The sequence below is a fragment of the Argentina silus genome (assembly GCF_951799395.1).
Source record: "Argentina silus genome assembly, chromosome: 21".
Lineage (NCBI taxonomy): Eukaryota > Metazoa > Chordata > Actinopteri > Argentiniformes > Argentinidae > Argentina > Argentina silus.
Genome location: NC_139675.1, coordinates 13,144,618 through 13,164,184, shown reverse-complemented (window position 1 = coordinate 13,164,184; position 19,567 = coordinate 13,144,618). Strand labels below are relative to the sequence as shown.

The following is a 19,567-nucleotide window of genomic DNA, read 5'->3' as shown; positions in this document are numbered from 1 at the left end:
TCATGACCTCCGATATTTCAGATTCCTTTCAAACATTCTTTTCATACACCCCCATATGACAATAGGTACACCACAGTGACATGAATCCAACCAGTTAATGTTATGCGTCAGCATCTATGCCGTTGAAATTTGCTAAAATCACGGAAAACATTATAATTTTGTGTATCTGCCAGTCTGTCAGAGGTCACCTCGACACATCAGTGATGTCACCCATGCCCATCTTCTAGGGCCCAGTGGGTCTAGCAAGCTGTCTAGTTAACATGGCAATCTATATGCAATCAATTATATTCAACGACTATGGCTGTGTTCCAAAATGCGTTCTTGCACTCTATCTCGAGCGTGTACGGTATACGCTCTAGATAAAGAGTGCAAGAACGCATTTTGGAACACAGCCTATATATCAAATATTTCAGAAATATAATAGATAATACCCTTTATGTCTTATGCATGTATTTTAATGAAGTTAAAAAAAAAAGTTGTTCGAAGGTTTGTATCGAAGGTTCTAATTAATAATGTCTTCTCAAATAAAAAATACCAAATTAACTCCTGAACGTTTTTCACAGTGTTTGAGTGTTTCTGTTACTATTTTCATTGAACGGTTATTAATATTATCAATAGATAGAATGATTTAAGATCCATATCTGTGGAAATCGAATGACTTTTCGGATGTGATCTGTAGGCTACTACAGGGCGCACTGTGCCGAACAGAAGAAACGCGTTTCTCCCCCCGTCTGTACGGCATAGCAGGAAGTAAAGTTAGCTGCTTTAGCTATCTTATCAACTTACACTTCACACAATTTCTCGGAGGATAATGGGAACTAATTTGCAAATTAAGGTAAAGTCGTTCACTAGCTGATATATATATTTGTTTCGTCTCATGACTAAAACTGACCAATGCACCATGATCACGATTTGCAGTGCACAATTCTAGTACTACCAGGTAGCAGGCCAGTCAGGGCTACAAAGTGTAACATTTCCAGTGTCAACTTCATGATACGAGCTTACTGGTGTTAAAGCATAGCTAGCTACTTTCTGCTACTTGCTATGTTTGTTACACTTATACTCAGTGACCAGCTAACCGTGGTCGCAATGGTTACATTAATGTACACCACGTGTGTGAGTGAGTGGGATTGCCGGTGTCGTCAAATAGTGTTCCCGATATGACAGAAACTGTATTTAAGAGTAATCTAATGAAAATGATGGTAAAATAACAATGATATTGCCTTACACTTATGACATCCGTCCTCCAAAGCAATTTCATGATGACTATTTACGGTACCATGACTATTAATTATATTACTCAACCTTTGCAATTATGATTAATTCCTACTTGAGGAATGATTGTCAATCATGTTATACCCTTGTTCAACACATTTTTTGCTAATATTAACATAGTGATTTCTATATTACCATGCACTTAAGATCGTCTGTATATATATAATTATGGATGGAAAATATGCATAAAACAGAGGGGGAACACAGTGACACGACACGGGCAGAGCACAGCCTGTAGTTCAGTGTTCTAGTAGACATCAGAACTATCAGTCGCTTAATACAATATCCTGGGCTTGATTCCAAAGCAGTCATGTCATTTACTTTCCACGTTGGCAAAGGCATATATGAATGTCATTATTCCCATTTGCTTTTCTAGGAGGGTCACTGCGGAGACGTCACTGTACCTGCAGTGCATTTAGTACAATACGTGCACTATAGGATTTACTTCTGTACGTATTTCAGTTGGTTGTGTGCTCATGCATTCTCTCTCTGTCTCTCTCTTATATATTCTCACATCTACGCTCTCATATTTACTCTCTCTAGATTGGAATCATTGGAGGGTCAGGTCTTGATGACCCAGATATCTTGGAGGGAAGGACGGAGCGTTATGTGGACACACCTTACGGAAAGGTCAGCTCCATTCTGTCATGCAGGATCCCTGCCTCCCAGCTGTCTGTGTAGGGGACACCTCAGGGAAAAGGATTGAGAATGTGTGACATGCAGGGTATTTACAGTCTAAGATGGTGTAACGTTACAGACATTCAGATAGAAATGTAATGTGTAGAACAGGTATGATTGTGATTTAGACAAGGGAGCTCTACACGGTGCATTTCTATCTGCAATGCTGTGAACATTTCACCTCACGAAAAAACACCCCTGTTTAAACGTCCAGCCACAAACAAAACTATTCGATTAATAATGTCATAAAGTTGTCCACTGACGAGGGGTGATGGTGGCAGAGGAGATCCTAAAAATAGATCCTTTAAAAAAAAAAAAAAATCATTTTAACATGTCAAGCTGTTATCTAATGCATACCATTTATTTCTGTATGACGGACATTTGAAGTTTGACATCTTTTTATTGAGTCTTTCTTATGTCCATGTTATCTTCTTTCTCCCCCAACACAGCCCTCGGATGCTCTTATAGTGGGGAAGATTAAAAATGTTGAGTGTGTACTTCTTGCAAGGTAAGCAGCTTTGACGGTAATGATGGGAGAAATCCTGTATGCAGCGCTGTTGTCGAAGTGAACATATGTTACACATTAGCGCCATCAAGCGGCTGTTTTGTTTTGCAACATCTTTGGATCGGATTTCTTGTAATGACCTTACTGCGACACCTAGAAAAATACGAAACAATTGCCAATCTCAAATTTACTGCAAGCCGTAGTACATCTAAAGGGATCTGATAGGTGTATTGATTTAATAATAGCTTCAACTGGCTCTCTGATAGACGAGTAGAATATTTTGATGTTGTGCTTGTCACCCATCCAATCTTTCCAGTAGGGATTGGTCCGATGCAAGTGTTTGGCAATTGATTAATTGATGGCTGCCAGAACCGATGAATCGATTAAATGACCCCACACCGTGGTGCGTAATTTCAGTGTTTCTTTTATTATGACTGCAGAGCTCTTGCTTGACCAGCCCGCCAGGAGTGATTTGATAGTGACGAGGAGTGAATGAAAGAGCAGGGCCTGTTTCCGTTGGATAAAATTAGACAAATCCCACCCACAAATCTCACAGGCAAGTGGTTTGCTTCAGTTGTGCCACTGAAAGCGACGGGAAAAGTGTTATTTTCTCGATTAATCGATTACCGATTTTAAAATCGTTTCGGATGCCAGCGATTGACCTAATTGATTCATCGAATAATCCAACCCATCCCTAATTTCCAGATCTAGAAAAGCACATAGGATGTAGAGGATAGGGGTAAGAGGACAATTTGTTTGCTTGCGAGTAAGAATTCCGTTGTGCTGTTACTCACTCTCCTGTATCCCAGTACATATGACCAATGAAGGTTGAACTTGTTTTAGACATGGGAGACAACACACTATCATGCCCACCAATGTGAACTACCAGGCCAACATCTGGGCCCTGAGAGAGGAGGGCTGCACACACCTGCTGGTCACCACCGCCTGCGGCTCTCTCAGAGAAGAGATCCAACCAGGGGACATCGTCATCATCGACCAGTTCATCGACAGGTGAGAGAGGCTTGGGACTGGTGGTCCAGCGTAGTCTGTTCACGTAGTCTGTACACAGAGCCCCCCTTGTTTCACAGCTGAGGACATTTGCACGATTAGTTTGCACGATTAACTGCATGCTCAGGTTCTACTGCATTCTGTTCTCTCTCGCGAAGAGTTGGATTTGTCAGGAGTGGACTGTACTCTCAGAAGAGCAGACTGGGCTGTTTATTTTATTATTATTTTTACGTTCTAAAACTGAATAGTTTCATCTCGTCTCATCTTGGCTGTTCTTATCTGAACCGGCATTTAAAGCAGTTTGTTCAATGGTTCTTTGTTGTTGGTTTCTCTATGGAGTCGAGCAATTATCTAGCAATCCTGTCAGTTGATACGGTGGACAGACAGACAGGCGATTTATGTTTTCCGGCCTGCGGATGCACCTGATACTTTAGATCACACACAGAACTGTCACAGGACATTGTTATACAGAATGTTTGCAATGCCATCACGGTGTCATTATGAGAAATTACAGAAGTCAAGAGTAATTCTTTGAATAACTTGGATGTTTTCCTGTCACTCATCATACAATCTCATATGTCTAGCCAGCCAGGTCAGACAGTGTGGCATATCTCAACTGATAACAGTTGCTGTTTATGGTTACAATGATAAGTGTTGTTTTGGGCGGATAGGAAAATTCTTATGTACGTAAAGGCTTATCCCTCGACCAATTGGGGCAGTGCGCAGATGGTCCCGTGGATGCAAGAAAATTCCTGGCCCGTATTTCAAGATTCTGTATATTTTGACTTTGCTTCTTCATTTCTGATTCTTTGAGTCTACACTGAGGGCTGTGGAGTAGCTGGGAAAAACCTTGACCCCTAATTCACACTTGGGGTGGGGCTCATCGTAATGCATGCGATGGAATGAGGAATGGCGTCAAACATGCGTGTTTCATACTGTTCCTCATTCTATCCCATGCATTACAATGAGCTCGTCCTCCGATTTCTACCTCCACCAGCTTCCCTGTTCACACGACAGAGCTGAACTGAACTGAGCCGAACCGAGCTGAGCCGGTTACGCATCCACCGTAGTTGCTAAAACAGACCAGAAAAGGACCATGAGAGAGAGAAAATAACTGGGCCAGCACAGCATGGTTTGGTCAGCCCTGAAGTGTGTAAAGCCTCTTGCAGTAACTGTGTAGAAGAGTAGAAACTCTTCCATGGAACAGTGCCTGGTCAAGCTCTCGAGTCTACAGTGACAGCTGGGGAAGGGACACTTTGCAGTGTGGCTGAGCCAGAGTACAGTTCTAGCTGACTGCAGGACCAGGGCAGAACACACTTCCATGCCACACTTCCTGGTCCAGGCAGGGCATCAGAGAGTAGAGGAACCATATATATTGAACATATCTCGATGAGAGGAACTCTGTGATGCAGCTAGGTTTGTACCAGCCCTGGGTCTCTGATGCAGGCTGGGATCAGCCCTGGGTCTCTGATGCAGGCTGGGATCAGCCCTGGGTCTCTGATGCAGGCTGGGATCAGCCCTGGGTCCCTGATGCAGGCTGGGATCAGCCCTGGGTCTCTGATGCAGGCTGGGATCAGCCCTGGGTCTCTGATGCAGGCTGGGATCAGCCCTGGGTCTCTGATGCAGGCTGGGATCAGCCCTGGGTCTCTGATGCAGGCTGGGATCAGCCCTGGGTCTCTGATGCAGGCTGGGATCAGCCCTGGGTCTCTGATGCAGGCTGGGATCAGCCCTGGGTCTCTGATGCAGGCTGTATCGCTTGTAAGGGAATGACACGAGGGCGGCCATGCAAGAGGTGGTACTGTATTATGGCAGCTTGTTTGATTCAGTGGAACCCCTTTTAGTTTGTGTATGATGATGATGATGATGATGATGTTTTGTTGGTTTCTCATTAAAAAGATCAGTTAGACCAAAGTGGGGAAAATGACACTGGCTGTGGCCTGCGATTGCAGAGGTGGAGAGCTGAGGGGTTTTCCTCAGTTTCGTTTTCCCCCCTGAAGCTCCGTGGAGGTTTTAAAAAAGAATGTTGCGCTTAGGGCAAGGTTCGTGTCCTTTGGCAGTTGGCCTGAACTCAAAGTCCAAGGATGTGTCGATAGTTGGGTTTATATAAAATGTAATCATATGTTATTTGTCACGCATACAGTCGTAATTGGTATGTGAAAGTGAAATGCTTTGGGACTTTGCTCCTCGCTCAGCAACAGTCAACAACAATCAACAACAATCAACAATCAAGTAATACAATATAATATATTGGGACACTTTGCAGTGTGGCTGAGCCAGAGTACAGTTCTAGCTGACTGCAGGACCAGGGCAGAACGCACTTCCATGCCACACTTCCTGGTCCAGGCACAGGATCAGAGAGCAAAGGAACCATAGTCAGAGAGCAGAGGAACTGTGATGCAGCTAGGTTTGTACCAGCCCTGGGTCTCTGATGCAGTAGGGGATCAGCCCTGGGTCTCTGATGCAGGCTGGGATCAGCCCTGGGTCTCTGATGCAGGCTGGGATCAGCCCTGGGTCTCTGATGCAGTAGGGGATCAGCCCTGGGTCTCTGATGCAGGCTGGGATCAGCCCTGGGTCTCTGATGCAGGCTGGGATCAGCCCTGGGTCTCTGATGCAGCCCGGGATCAGCCCTGCACCATGCCCTCATCCTGTCTGGCCAGGCTGTTGAGTCACTGTTCAGTGGCCGTAGTGTCGCAGCTTACAGCTGTCTCTCTGCCGACTCTTGAGTAGGATCTCCGCCTGCTTGGCACTGGCAAAGGATCAGAGAGTAGAGGGACAGGGGAGGCAGCTCAGCTCAGCTCAGCTCAGCTCAGACCAGCCCAGGGCCGGGTCCACATCTTCTCCCAGTCCAGGCCGTCACTGTCAACCACAGCTCCCTCTTCCTGAGCTAGCCTGGCTTTCAAACCAAACCAAATCAAGTTGATTGTGTTTTAGATCTGTGTTCATGAGGGGGGGGGGGGGGGGGGTAATCGTAGTATAGAGAGCTGAGGGGTTTTCCTCAGTTTTGTTTTCCCCCCTGAAGCTCTGTGGAGGTTTTAAAAAAGAATGTTGCGCTTAGGGCAAGGTTCGTGTCCTTTGGCAGTTGGCCTGAACTCAAAGTCCAAGGATGTGTCGATAGTTGGGTTTATATAAAATGTAATCAAATTGTATTTGTCACGCATACAGTCGTAATTGATATGTGAAAGTGAAATGCTTTGGGACCTTGCTCCTCGCTCAGCAACAGTCAACAACAAGAAATACAATATAATATAATAATAAAAAAGTGACAATAGTAGTGCATAAGTAGTGTAAGTAGCAGTAGTAATGACTGAATAATAACAATCGTAATACAGTGTAAGTAGAAGTGCAACATAGTGATCAGTTTCAGTGATCAACAAACCTATTCAGTGTTAGTCTCATTCTCCTCTCAGCTTATATCAAATATGCAAATAAGCTGTGTACACGAGAACGGGTAATTCCCTTGTGTTAAATTTATTTTCTTTTTTTTTGTCGCAGGGCACTGACGAACCTTGTCAGCATTGGCTCTATGGAAATACTGCAGTTTCCCCACAATTGCACCTGCTGCCTTGCCTACTATACCACATTAACCGTGTGACCGTATGATGAGGTTATGACGAATCACCAAGATGTCAAAGATAGAGTCTGAGAGAGGAAGCAGTGAAAAGCCTAGCACCTAATACACCAGTTCCCTTCCTTCCTACTTCCTGGAGGTGGAGGAATGTTGTGGTCTTATTCCAGTGTTATTGTACAGGTACACCTGGTTAGTCTCGCCTTTCAGTTTCTTTCTCTCTTTTTTTCAGAGGCGTGGGAAATGTGTGTGTGTGTGTGTTGAGTTTTGAGATAAAAGTGTTACTGAGAGTGAGAAGGGTGGTGGGATTTCTTTCCCACGTAGACACAGTCATGTGTGCCTCAGGGGACTAACCTCTAAACTTAAACCAACCCTGGGAGGAAATACGAAATGCTCACCCCACTCTTTCTCAATGTCACCTTCACCTACCCAAGAATCCACATCAGCAGACATAACAAGAGAGAAATAACCCATTATCCTGCCTGGGTTGAATACAACTCCACTTATTGTTCTTGGTGTATTGCATTATGAGTTGTTCTGTAGAGTTATACTCAGTGGGACAACAAATTGAGAATGTGTTGTGTAGCAGTCTTGTTGACAATGAGCACATTCTAAAACCCCTCTCTCCAGGCTCTCTGTCTCCTCAAAATCTAAGTCGAAATCGGAGCCATAGATAAAATAATTATAATACATTTTATTAGTAAAGCGCTTTTCATTTGTACAATCTCAAAGCGCATAGAACTGAGTGCCTTTAAAAAAGAATAAACCGAAAAAACAAACAATACGCCATTAACAACGAAGAAGACTACAGGAAGGCCTGTCTGAAGAGGCGAGTTTTTAGTCCTGATTTAAAGGAGGAGAGTGTCTGGGCTGTCTTGAGGCAGCTCATTCCAGAGGCAACAGAATTTGACCAACAGAGCAGGGTAAACTATCCTCCATCTCTCTTGGCAGACTATCCTCACCAACCGTTCCATAACAATAACAGAACAATTTGTTTTCTAACTAACTAGATATACATTGTTCTGGAACTTCCAGTGCCAACACAATTGCCCATGACAATTAGAAAAACTCTTCACACAGTTTGCCAAACTAGGGATCTGGCAGGTATGTTCAATAACCTGATAGTCTCTTTACTTTACTTCCTTCAGGATGACCTTGACCTTTGCCATGTCTAAAGATGACCCCTGACCTTGTCAACCTGCACCCCTGTCTGTGTATGCACATGTCAACAACAAAAATACCTATTCATCATGTCCCTGTTGTTTCCTACCACCCATGCATGTTGCTAATGTTAACTCGATTGACACTGTGGCTTGTACAAGCAGAGAGGCAGGCCATGTGTTTGGCAGAAACGGGGAAGCTACATGTCTGGACTTGTTCAGTCTTGTCCTGCAGCATGTGACAACAAACGTATCAAGGCGTACGATTATGGTGCGATGATGTCATGTTAAGACTTTGGATTGTGTGGTTTTTTTTAACCACAAAACAAACACTGTCAGCTGTTTAACGTGTTTCTCTCTTTCTCTCTCTCCCCCTCTCTCTCTCTCTCTCCTCTCTCTCTCTCTCTCTCTGTGGTCGTTGTGCTTGGAGCGGTTGATTCTAGCCTCAGAGCCTCATCCTCTTACTTTTCACTCTGACCCAGTTAGAAAGAACTCACTACACACTACAGTATGTTCATGGTGTGTGTGTGTGTGTGTGTGTGTGTGTGTGTGTGTGTGTGTGTGTGCGCTTCTAGCTTCTCCAAGTTACAATTGGTACAGTAAATATAGCCCTAGTAGTTTTATCTCACCGCCTCAATTGACTGAGGCTTATATCCAGTGTTTTGTTAGCCTTTTTTGTCCCGGGGATCAGCCAAGCTTACTGTATGGTTCCTACTCTTTGGAGGACCTTTAAACTGGAAGAGGTGACTAAATACTGAAGAAGTGACTCAATCTGTGTTAGTCAACCATCTCAGGGACTGGTCAGCAACAATCCCACAGACCGGCCCCTCTCCACTGGCTGTGGGTTGAGAAACACTGTTATATTACCTCAATGTGGAAGAAGAGTCCTGACAACAATAGGTTAATCAGAGTCTTGGCATTTCTGGAATATTCTAAATGCACTTCTGGGTCCAGTTATAGGATTAGTTGTTGTCAGGGGTCACATTCAAAAGAATACTTCTGGAATGTCACTGTGACACTCTTGGCTTCCCAAGGGCACTCTGTGTCTGTTTGTCTGTAGCGTAAATAAACCACATAGTTTAGTCAGCACTTTACTATGAGACAGTCATTACTGTGTGTGTGTGCATGGTTCAACAGTGTTCTCTGGCTATGACTCTGCTTATCACCAGCCCTGTCACCATACAATCAGCAGCACACCAGAAAGCGGAAAGTGGATCGAAAGACCTTTTTCCGTGTTGTGTAACTTAAAGCATTCGCTAACCTCCATTTTGCGTTTGTGACGATGACTGTCGATTTTTTTTTCTCCCATAGAATGTATGTACACATTCCCTTGTGAAATGACTTCTGAGTCGTCGTCTCTTTTGAGTTGAGTGAGACAGTTAAAGAGCAGCTGATGTTTTAATGGTCTGACTCACCGGAGGCGTGCTGCCCATGCGTTTCTTGGTAAATCTCAGTTCGGGTGAGTCATAACACCTTACCGTTACTGTTTCCTGTTTTGTCCCGGTTACCTTCTCAGGACCACCAAGAGGGCCCAGACGCTGTACGACGGGCGACCCAACAGCCCCCCAGGAGTCTCTCACATCCCCATGGCTGAACCCTTCTGCACCAGGACCAGGGAGGTCAGTGTTCCAAATCAACCCTTAGACCACCGTACCCCTTGATGGACTAGTTCCAAATCAACCCTTAGACCACCGTACCTCCCTATGAACTAGTTTCAAATCAACCCCTAGACCACCGTACCCCTCGATGGACTAGTTCCAAATCAACCCCTAGACGACTAGTTCCATATCAACCCCTAGAGTAGGGCAGTGTCTATGGCTCAGTTCATATCGAGCCCTAGACCAAGAGAGGCGTGTCTGTGGTTCTATTCCGTTCTGTCCCTGGTTCAGGTGCTTCTGGAGGTGGCCCGTAGCCTGGGGATCAAGTGCCACGCGCGGGGGACGGCCCTCACCATCGAGGGCCCCCGCTTTTCCTCGCGGGCCGAGAGCCTCATGTTCCGCCAGTGGGGCGCTGACGTCATCAACATGACCAGCGTGCCCGAGGTGGTCCTCGCCAAGGAGGCGGGGCTCTGCTACGCCAGCATCGCCATGGCCACCGACTACGACTGCTGGAAGGAGCACGAGGAGGCGGTGAGTTGAAGTGTGTGTGTGTGTGTGTGTGTGTGTGTGTGTGTGTGGCTGGCTGGCTGGCTGGCTGGCTGGCTGGCTGGCTGGCTGGCTGGCTGGCTGGCTGGCTGGCCCGTATGCAAACTATGACAACGGCTATGCAAACTTAACTGCTACAAGGATTCATTTGTCTCCCCCCCCCCCACTCTTATCAAACTGCTGCATCAGGGACGCCAGCTGAGGACAGGGACCAGTCTCCAGTCACATGTGCACGACAGTCACCACAAGCACTGTCTATCACTGTGCTGTGAACGGTCCTCTGTGGCTCAGTCAGTAGAGCACGATGCTAACAAATGCTTAGGTTGTGGGTTCAATTCCCGCTGGGACCATATATACTGTGTATGTAAGTCGCTTTGGATAAAAGCGTCAGCTAAATGGCATTTATTATTATTATTATTGTTATTATTATTATTACTGTATACTAGCACTTCATACAAACCATACATCATCATCGTATAGATTGTTGGATTAATGTAAGTGTCTTGTTTGTTAGGTTGGAATGTGTCCTGACATGAGCGGTTTTAAATGATGTCAAGCTAATGTATGTGCAAACACAATTAAAAGCTGATCTCATCCTTTGGCTGCGCTTGGGCCGGTGGAAATGTCACGTTCAACTGTAGATTCAGTCATTGATTAAGGAGGAGGATGAGACCAGAGAGACAGCGGAAGGCTCTCTCCCTCTCTTCATTACACAGAGAGAGTTCCCAGAAGACCAGCGAGATTCGATTCATTTCATTCATTCATTTGATGTATTTCATTCATTTTTAACCAGGATTTGTCCACTTAGCAATGGGTGTAAACTGTTTCCCTGGGATCCATTACAGTAGGTGAACGGTTGGATTCATTTACCGGGTAAAGAATATGGCATGTTAGGTTTGTGTTCCAATGCTATATATTTTTTAAGCATACTGTACCTCCACAGATTTGGCATTTTAAGTGTAAATACTTTGGAAGCAACAAATTCAAAGACTCAGAGAAAGTGTATCAGTCTGTCCTCCTGCTTCCTTGGCTCAATAGTGTTTTTCCTGTGGTCGGAATCTGGAATTCTCTTGACTATATGACTACATCAGAGAGGTTGAGGACAAAAGTCAATTCCAAGAACAGATTTGATACTTTCTTTCTTTTTTTTTTTTTACCCAGAATTTTTAGATACGGTCTCTTTGTCTTCATATCCTGTGTCTCGAGTTGGTCACTTCCCCATCACTACAAGGCGGTAGTTGTGTCCCAGTTGTCTGTCCTCCAACGCATTGGAGAAGAAGATTTAGAAGATTTATTGAATCTGATGAAGTGCCATCACAGATAAACTCAACCAGAGTTGAATGTGACGATTGTAAAGCTCTTACCGAGTTCAGACATTAACAAGAATGTACCTTTAACTCATTTAGTGCTGAAGGTGAATAAAGCGCCCAAATTGTCAACATTCTAGAGTGCCAATGGTGACTTTATTCACCCAAAAATGCATAAATGATGATGCTTCATTTTGTAGCCAATCAAAGTATTGTTGCTAGGGAAATACCACATAAAAACACTTATGGCACTCGAGGTGGTGAGTGTTCCGGAATTCTTTGGCAGTTAGTGAGTTAACTCTAGCAACCTGTAATTCATGGCAAAATACTTAAGTGCGCTTCTATCACAAAGCAGCTTACTTACAGGAAAACTGACTGGACTTTGGTTTACTGGTCATATGTTTGGAATTATCAATCTAAGCCAAAAAGGACCGTTCTTCTGTTCTCTTATCCTCCCCATCAGCTTTTCACAGGCAGTTGTGTGTATATTTGTAATGCTTCAGCACAGTGATTATGTCACTCTGAAGGACCACACACACACACACACACACACACACACACACACACACACACAAATACATACATACATACATACATACACAACAACCAGGCAGCTTGTGTTCTAATGGCTTCCGAGTGCCTGTAGACCACAGCAGCCGCCCACACTCAGACTGGGCCAGATGATCTATGGTGTCTGGGGGAGGGAGGCCCGACTTCCGCGCTTCTTCTCCACATTCCCCTTCCTGGTTCCTGCAGCTGACCTCTGGGCCGCCTTCCACCTCCTGTTGCACACCCCTCACCACATCCTTCCAAATCCCCCCCCCCGCTACGCTCCCTCCCTCCATCCATCCACATCCCTCCCTCCCCTGCCTGTCTGTTTAATTTGTAAGCGTGCCGGGCCCGGCGAGCAAATGTACCAGTTGGGTTGGAGAGACCGGAGCTCACCCCCCCCCCCCCCACCCCCCTCCCGCGTCTCAAATTAAGCACTGCTGCGTCCTCTCCCTTCCTCCCGCTCTCTCTCTCTCCCTCCCTCCCTCCCTCCCTCCCTCCCCTCTCCTCTCTCAGCCCTGCCAGCCTCCGGTGTCGAGCCTCCTGCCACCGGAGGTTGAGTCATCAGCTTCACTGCCGCCCAGGGCCAGGCCTGGGAAGAGTAACACTAACACCACAACATTAGCCCAGGATCATTATCATGACACTAAAAGGTTATGTAAGGGCACAGAGGTTGATGTCCCAATAGGGAAACTGTGGTAACGCGCAACCATGTGACTCTGCCAAGTCGTTTCCTGCGATTAGTTATCATAATGAAGGCAATAAAAGACGTTCATATCATAAAGGTGTGATTGGACCACATGTTTTGTTTTGCTTCATCCTTGATGCTATTAATCCTGATGATGGTTGTATAATGGCCTTAATTGCCCTCGCTGGGTTAGATAAACATGCTTATCGCTTCTAACCTTTTGCTTAATTTTTTCCCCCTTTGCTCAAAGGTTTTTATTGTCCCTTAGACTTCAGTATCGATCAGTTCAAGTCCACAGTCACCTGACGTGACCGTCCTATTTCATTTGAATTAGAACAATTGGGTTTCACAACTAAACAAATGTAACACAGGCAAGCGGTAACCGTCGGCTCTGTGGCAGGTCGGTTCCCCCTCAAATGAAATGAAAGTGAAAGTAAAGGTGGCGTCGTAAGCCTAAACTCGTCAGACCGGCTCAGTGGCTGTCCAGGCGTGCCGCTACCATCTCTCAGGGTGTCAGCCAAGGCTACTTGTGATCACGCCACGAGCGGGCGAGGTGTATGTGTACGCAAGAGAATATGGGAGTGTATAAATTGACATAAGAATGCTGGACGGCCACAGTCAACTTCCATAGACAATAAGGCTTAATAAAGTCAAATGGGGGTTCATCAAACAAGAGGAAGTTGTCCTCTTTCCTCAACCATAAAAATGTAGTTTTGAATTTCCACATTTCTCACTGGCTCACATGCACACATACATACATACATACATACATACATACATACATACATACATACCCTTTGCTAAAAACACAGTTTCATTTTCTCTCTCTCTCTCTCTCTCTCTCTCTCTCTCTCTCTCTCTCTCTCCCTCTCTCTCTCCCTCTCTCTCTCTCTCCCTCTCCCTCTCCCCAGGTCTGTGTGGACAACGTATTGAAGACAATGAAGGAGAACGCCAACAAGGCCAGCAGTATCCTGCTCACTGCGATCCCTCAAATCTGCCAGACGGACTGGACTCACACGATAAAGACCCTGAAAGTAAGAACAATGGTTATTGTGGCTCATCTCTACAGACCAGACATATACTTAGTTCTAGTATACTTAGTCAAGTATTTGTCAGATATATGTATGTATTTGCATATTTCAGGAAAAGGTTGGAGAATATGTCTGTCACTTGAGGCACTGACTGACTAAAACCGCATTCCAAGCCATGAATTAATCTTTGACAACCATACAGTGTCCAAAAAGCTCAAAAATATGACTACTCAGTATTAAAGAAAGCAAATAGTGTAATTAAAAAAAAATGTCTAGGCTAATTGACTACAGCCAAGTTGAGGTGGGTGTGGGGGGTGTATCATGGCCTGCAATGGTGCTGAGTGACAATCGCTGGTTGTGTATCTTGTGTGCTTTGTGCTGCTGTCGCGTTACAGTGTTATCAAAGACAGACACGATTCATTGCTATTTACAACCAATGTCAACAATTAATTTAAAGTGACCACAATTTCACTTAAATGCAGCCGTGGGAACTTCAACTTGAACTTCAACTTGAACTTTAACTTGAAGCCACTCTATAAAATGTCATTCATGAAAATGTCAAGCTTAGCTTAAATAATGACATTGTCCTGCCCCTCCCTCTATCTCTCGTGCTCTCTCACAGCTAAGGATAAAAACTCAAGGCTTAGATCAAAACCTGTATAATATATATATATATATAGATTATATAAATTCTAGTATGAGTACTCCAGTACATGTTCACATCCCTAGATCAGATCCCCTGTTTCTTTGGACCAGGGATGAGCATCTCAGTCTTGGCCAAGTTGCGGAGTAGAACATTTCCTGGCAGAGGGTAGTGCTGAGCGATACACCCAGAGGCTCAACACACAAAGACACAGGGTAAAACCAGGCTTGCTGGCGGATTTATTAGAAACAAAGGGTTTAAAAGAAACAGTGAACTTCAAATGCAAGGCCTAGCTCACACTGAGCACCATATGAGGCTAACTTGAGCTCAAACTGATAACTTAACTGAAGGGTTCTACCAACTCGGGTCTGGGCTGCTACTCAGCTTACCAAGCCTGTTGTCTGAAGTCCCAAAGCAGTCAGATGCCAGGTCCAGTCCAGCGACGTCCAGGTCTAACCGTGTTCAGGGGAGCTGAGCCGCTGCTCTCCTGCCACAGGGAAGCCAACTCCGGCACTGAGTTTAGTGGCTTAAGGCTGGGAAGATCATCAGGGACCCCAGCCACGCCCTGTTCTCCCTGCTACCTTCTGGCAAAAGGTACCGGAGCATCCAGACCCGGTCCAACAGACTCCGGAACAGTTTCTTCCCACAGGCCATAAGACTGCTCAACCCCCCCCCCCCACACACACACACACACACACACACACCCCACCCCACCCCATCCCCCTCCCCTTGATCAGTAGACATCTCACATTATTGCACTATTACAATTGTCACTTTTTTATTACTATATTATATTGTTTTGTTGATTGTTGTCGACTGTTGTTGAACGAAGAGCAACATCCCAAAGCATGTCAATTACGGTTGTATGCGATGTACGTGACCAAATACCATTTGATTTGGATTTGATTTAAGTGGCTATAGCTGTATGACCACACTATAAGAGTGTAAACTGTTGTCTGCAGTTCCCCAAATACTCTGTCGTGATCAAGCGCAGACGTAGACACGTAGAGGTGTATTTTCCCTGAACAACAGGAAATCATAGGCACTGGTGGTTTTTGCAGAAAGTTTTATTGAGAAGTATGGGTTTCAACACTCCAATTACAACTCCTCATCAGCACTTTCAGTAACGTATTTATAGTAAATTGTTGTGCTGTAGTGGTTTTTCATTCTTCCTCTATGTTCTGTCTTTTTCAGACAACGGCACAGTCCTCAATAATGCTACCGAAACACTGAGGCGGGGAAAAACAATCCACCATCTCACCCCCGTATAGCAGAGAATGAGTCACCCCACAGACCCCGCCCTCATCTCCACCCCCGCTAATATGGACAATGGACTCTTCCGTCTCATTCCATGGATTTGTCATCAGTGAATCACAAGAAAGTGCCTGATATGCATGTTTTCTGTAAAAAGATTTCCCAACACATTTCACCTAGGATGAGCCTTTCCAGAATGTTACTGTACATCTCATACTGGTTATTCCAACCAACCTTTCCATCCAACATGTCATAGTCAAGCCAGTGCATGCTTTTGTCAAACCATATTTTCCAGCTTGATTTCAGATAGATAATGTGTACCAAAAAATTCTCATTGCTAAATAAAGTGTCTACTAAACTGTATATATATATACACTCATAAACACTTTATTAGGAACACTATACTAATACTGGGAAGGGCCTCCCTTTGCTCTCAAAATAGCCTCAATTCTTCGTAGCATTGATTCCACAAGATGTTGGAAACATTCCTTTGAGATTCTGGTCCATGATGACATGATTGCATCACGCAATTCCTGCAGATTTTTCAGGTGCACTTTCAAGCTGTAAATCTCCCGTTCTACCAAATCCCAAAGGTGTTCTATTGGATTCAGATCCGGTGACTGGGAAGGCCACTGAAGAACACTGAACTCATTGTCATGTTCATAAAACCTGTTTGAGACGACTTTTGCTTTGTGACATGGTGCATTATCATGGAAGTAGCCATTAGAAAATGGGTAAATTGTGGCCATGAAGGGATGCACATGGTCTGCAACAATACTCAAATAGGCTGTGGCATTCAAGCGACGATTGATTGGTATTAACAGGCCCAAAGTGTGCCAAGAAAACATTCCTCACACCATTACACCACCTCCACCATGAGAAGGTGTATAGGTGTTCCTAATAAAGTGTTCTGTGTGTGTGTGTATATATATATACACAGTGCCTTCGGAAAGTATTCAGACTATAGAAAATGGATTAAATGAAAAGAATTTGCCATCAATCCACACACAATACCCCAGAATGACAAAGCGAAAACTAGTTTTTAGAAATGTCAGTAAATGTATTAAAATTAAAATACAGAAATACCTAAGTATTCAGCCCCTTTGCTATGACACTCTTAACATTAGCTAAAGTGCAAAAATGTCATCAACAAATCACTCAATAAGTTAGGGTTAATGCAAGGATAATAGTTCATGTAATTTTGGAATTAATATCTTTGTTTTTATAGGGTCTCTGATTTGCATAGGAATCAATTACACACTGTGTGGATCAGGTTGTCATTACAAACTGAGCAAATAAAGAGGAACAAAACTGCTCAGGAATGCGACCCTGAGGCCTGGGGAGACTTACACAAATCTACAAAGTTGAATAGTGGAGAGGAAAAAGCACAGTCTCAGTCACACTACAAAATTGGTCTTTAACCAAGTGACCAAAAATAATCCCTGAATGGAAAATAATCTATCTCATGTCCATAATTGTGTCTGCAACAATGAATTCAAGTGATACAGCAAAGAAAGTGGCTGTAAATGTGTTTATTACAAAGCATTAAGTTTGGTGCAAATCCAGCACATGCAATGCAGTTTCTGCACCATCTCTTGTGTGAAGAATAGTGGTAGCTGCATCAAGTTATGGGTATGTTTGTCACTGGCAGGGACTGGGGAGTTTGTCAGGATCAAGAGAAAATTATGATATTTGCTGAGTTGGTAGTGACATCCTAATCTACACAGTGTGTAATTGACTCCTATGCAAATCAGAGACCCTATAAAAGCAAAGATATTAATTCCAAAATTACATTAACTTGCATTAATGTATTCTTGCATTAAGATGGACTCAATTCAACTTATTGAGTGATTTGTTGATGACATTTTAGCACATTTTAAGAGTTACTGAAATTTCTAAAAACCTGTTTTCGCTTTGTCATTCTGGGGTATTGTGTGTGGATTGATGGCAAATTCTTTTAATTTAATCCATTTTAAATTGGGTCTATAACACAACAAAATGTGGAAAAAGTCTGAATACTTTCCAAAGGCACTGTATATATATATGGTGAGAAGTGGTGGTTAGTTTATTGGTTAATAATGAAACAGAGACATTCAAACAAAAACAACTGCTGACACATCCGGCACAGTCGTTACCGTGCTGTATTTGAACCATTTCATCTGTAATTCAAGACGTGTCCGTTGGCTGCTCTTCACCACACCCTCCTCCTGCTTCCCGCTCCCTGGGCCTTCTCCTGAAGTATGCCGTTTCTCACATTGATTTCAATGGGAAAGAATTGGTGTAAGTGCCAGTGCTTAGACCAATCCTTTGCCTCCAAATCCATGTGAGGAAGTGCATACTTCACATGTACGCCTCTAAATGAATGTGGGAAGTGTCTAAGCGCATACTTCAGAGTGGTGGAGAAATGAATCAGCCCTGTTGGTAGGCTGTGGTTGTTGCACACTGAGGTCAAACTGCCTTGTTGATACTGTAAATTCCAGGCATCTTAAATCGACTTAAATGAATCATTTTAAGTTGTTGTGAATTTATGGCCCATAATATGACACATTTACTTTTTATTTAATGAAACGTTTATAGTATTATATACTTTTCATTTAATTGGCCCTGTTTCATAAGCCAGATCTCTTTGTATTGTCTCTCTGTACACTGAGGGTATTTCTAATGATCACCTCTGTCATCACGTGACAGTGGTTACGGCCATCAAGAACTATCTGCCCTTAACATGTCTATTTTGGTGAATGCATTAGAGATGACAGAAGTCAGGGATAATATGGCTCGGTAAGTGACTGTTCTATTGTCAACGAGATGTTTCTGGCTGAAATGTACATAAAAAAGGTAGAATTCAATTAATAAACATATTAAGATTCTTGATTTGCTTTCATTTTATTTTTTTCAAATCAGGAAGTGGTTTTCTTTTGTGAAGGGACAGGATGTACAGCAGGTTTGTGTTGCAATGTCTGATACATGTTCCAAAACTAACATGACTGAAGTTATAGGTACTTTCTTTAAAGTTTAGATAGCTCTAGCATGCATGCATGCTTCATTATGTTTCTTGTCCTTGTCTGACATTGAGCTGTGCACCAAAGTGGCACGTATGACTGTACAGACTCTGACAGTTCCCTAAAGAACGGTTCCTCAATGTCAGTCTGTGAAAATTGTGAACTGACGATGTATCATAAAATAAATAAAGACTCTGTATTTGAAAAAAAACTAAAACATTGACAGTCTCATCATCCTTTGAAATTATGTTTATATATATATATATAAGTATATATATATATATATACTTTGTTTACATATAATGATAGACATATCTTCTTTATCTTTATCTATAGCTTTATAATATGTTATATACTATACACAGTAATAATGATCATATCATAGTTAAAATATAGTATATAAATAATAAATGCTACCCTAATATAATCAATAGTATATTATGTAGAGCCTAATATATATACAGTGGCTATAGATAGTTTACACATCCTTTCAAAATGTTCACCTTTTGCTGCCCCAGAGCCTGAAATTGAAATACACGGAATCAGGATTGTTTTCCCACTGATCTAAACTACTTACTTGACACTTTCAAGTTTTCTTACAGTTCAGTCCAAAAAATATTCAGGAATTGATTCAAAATAAAGGACTGAGAAGACCTGTTTGCATACAGTGCCTTTGGAAAGTATTTTTCCACATTTTGTTGTGTTATAGATTCAATTTAAAAATGGATTAAATTGAAATAATTTGCCATCAATCCACACAC

General features: G+C 43.4%; 1 protein-coding gene across 1 annotated transcript; it reads left to right on the top strand.

Annotated features, from left to right (window-relative positions):
• Positions 1-736: 736 nt before the first annotated feature.
• Positions 737-19,005, top strand: mtap (methylthioadenosine phosphorylase). Its single transcript, XM_083692599.1, has 8 exons — positions 737-835; positions 1,819-1,905; positions 2,403-2,461; positions 3,302-3,469; positions 9,708-9,810; positions 10,081-10,320; positions 13,791-13,913; positions 15,748-19,005. The coding sequence occupies exons 1-8, from the start codon at positions 812-814 to the stop codon at positions 15,784-15,786; spliced, it is 843 nt and encodes a 280-aa protein (XP_083548725.1). The 5' UTR covers positions 737-811; the 3' UTR covers positions 15,787-19,005.
• Positions 19,006-19,567: the final 562 nt, after the last annotated feature.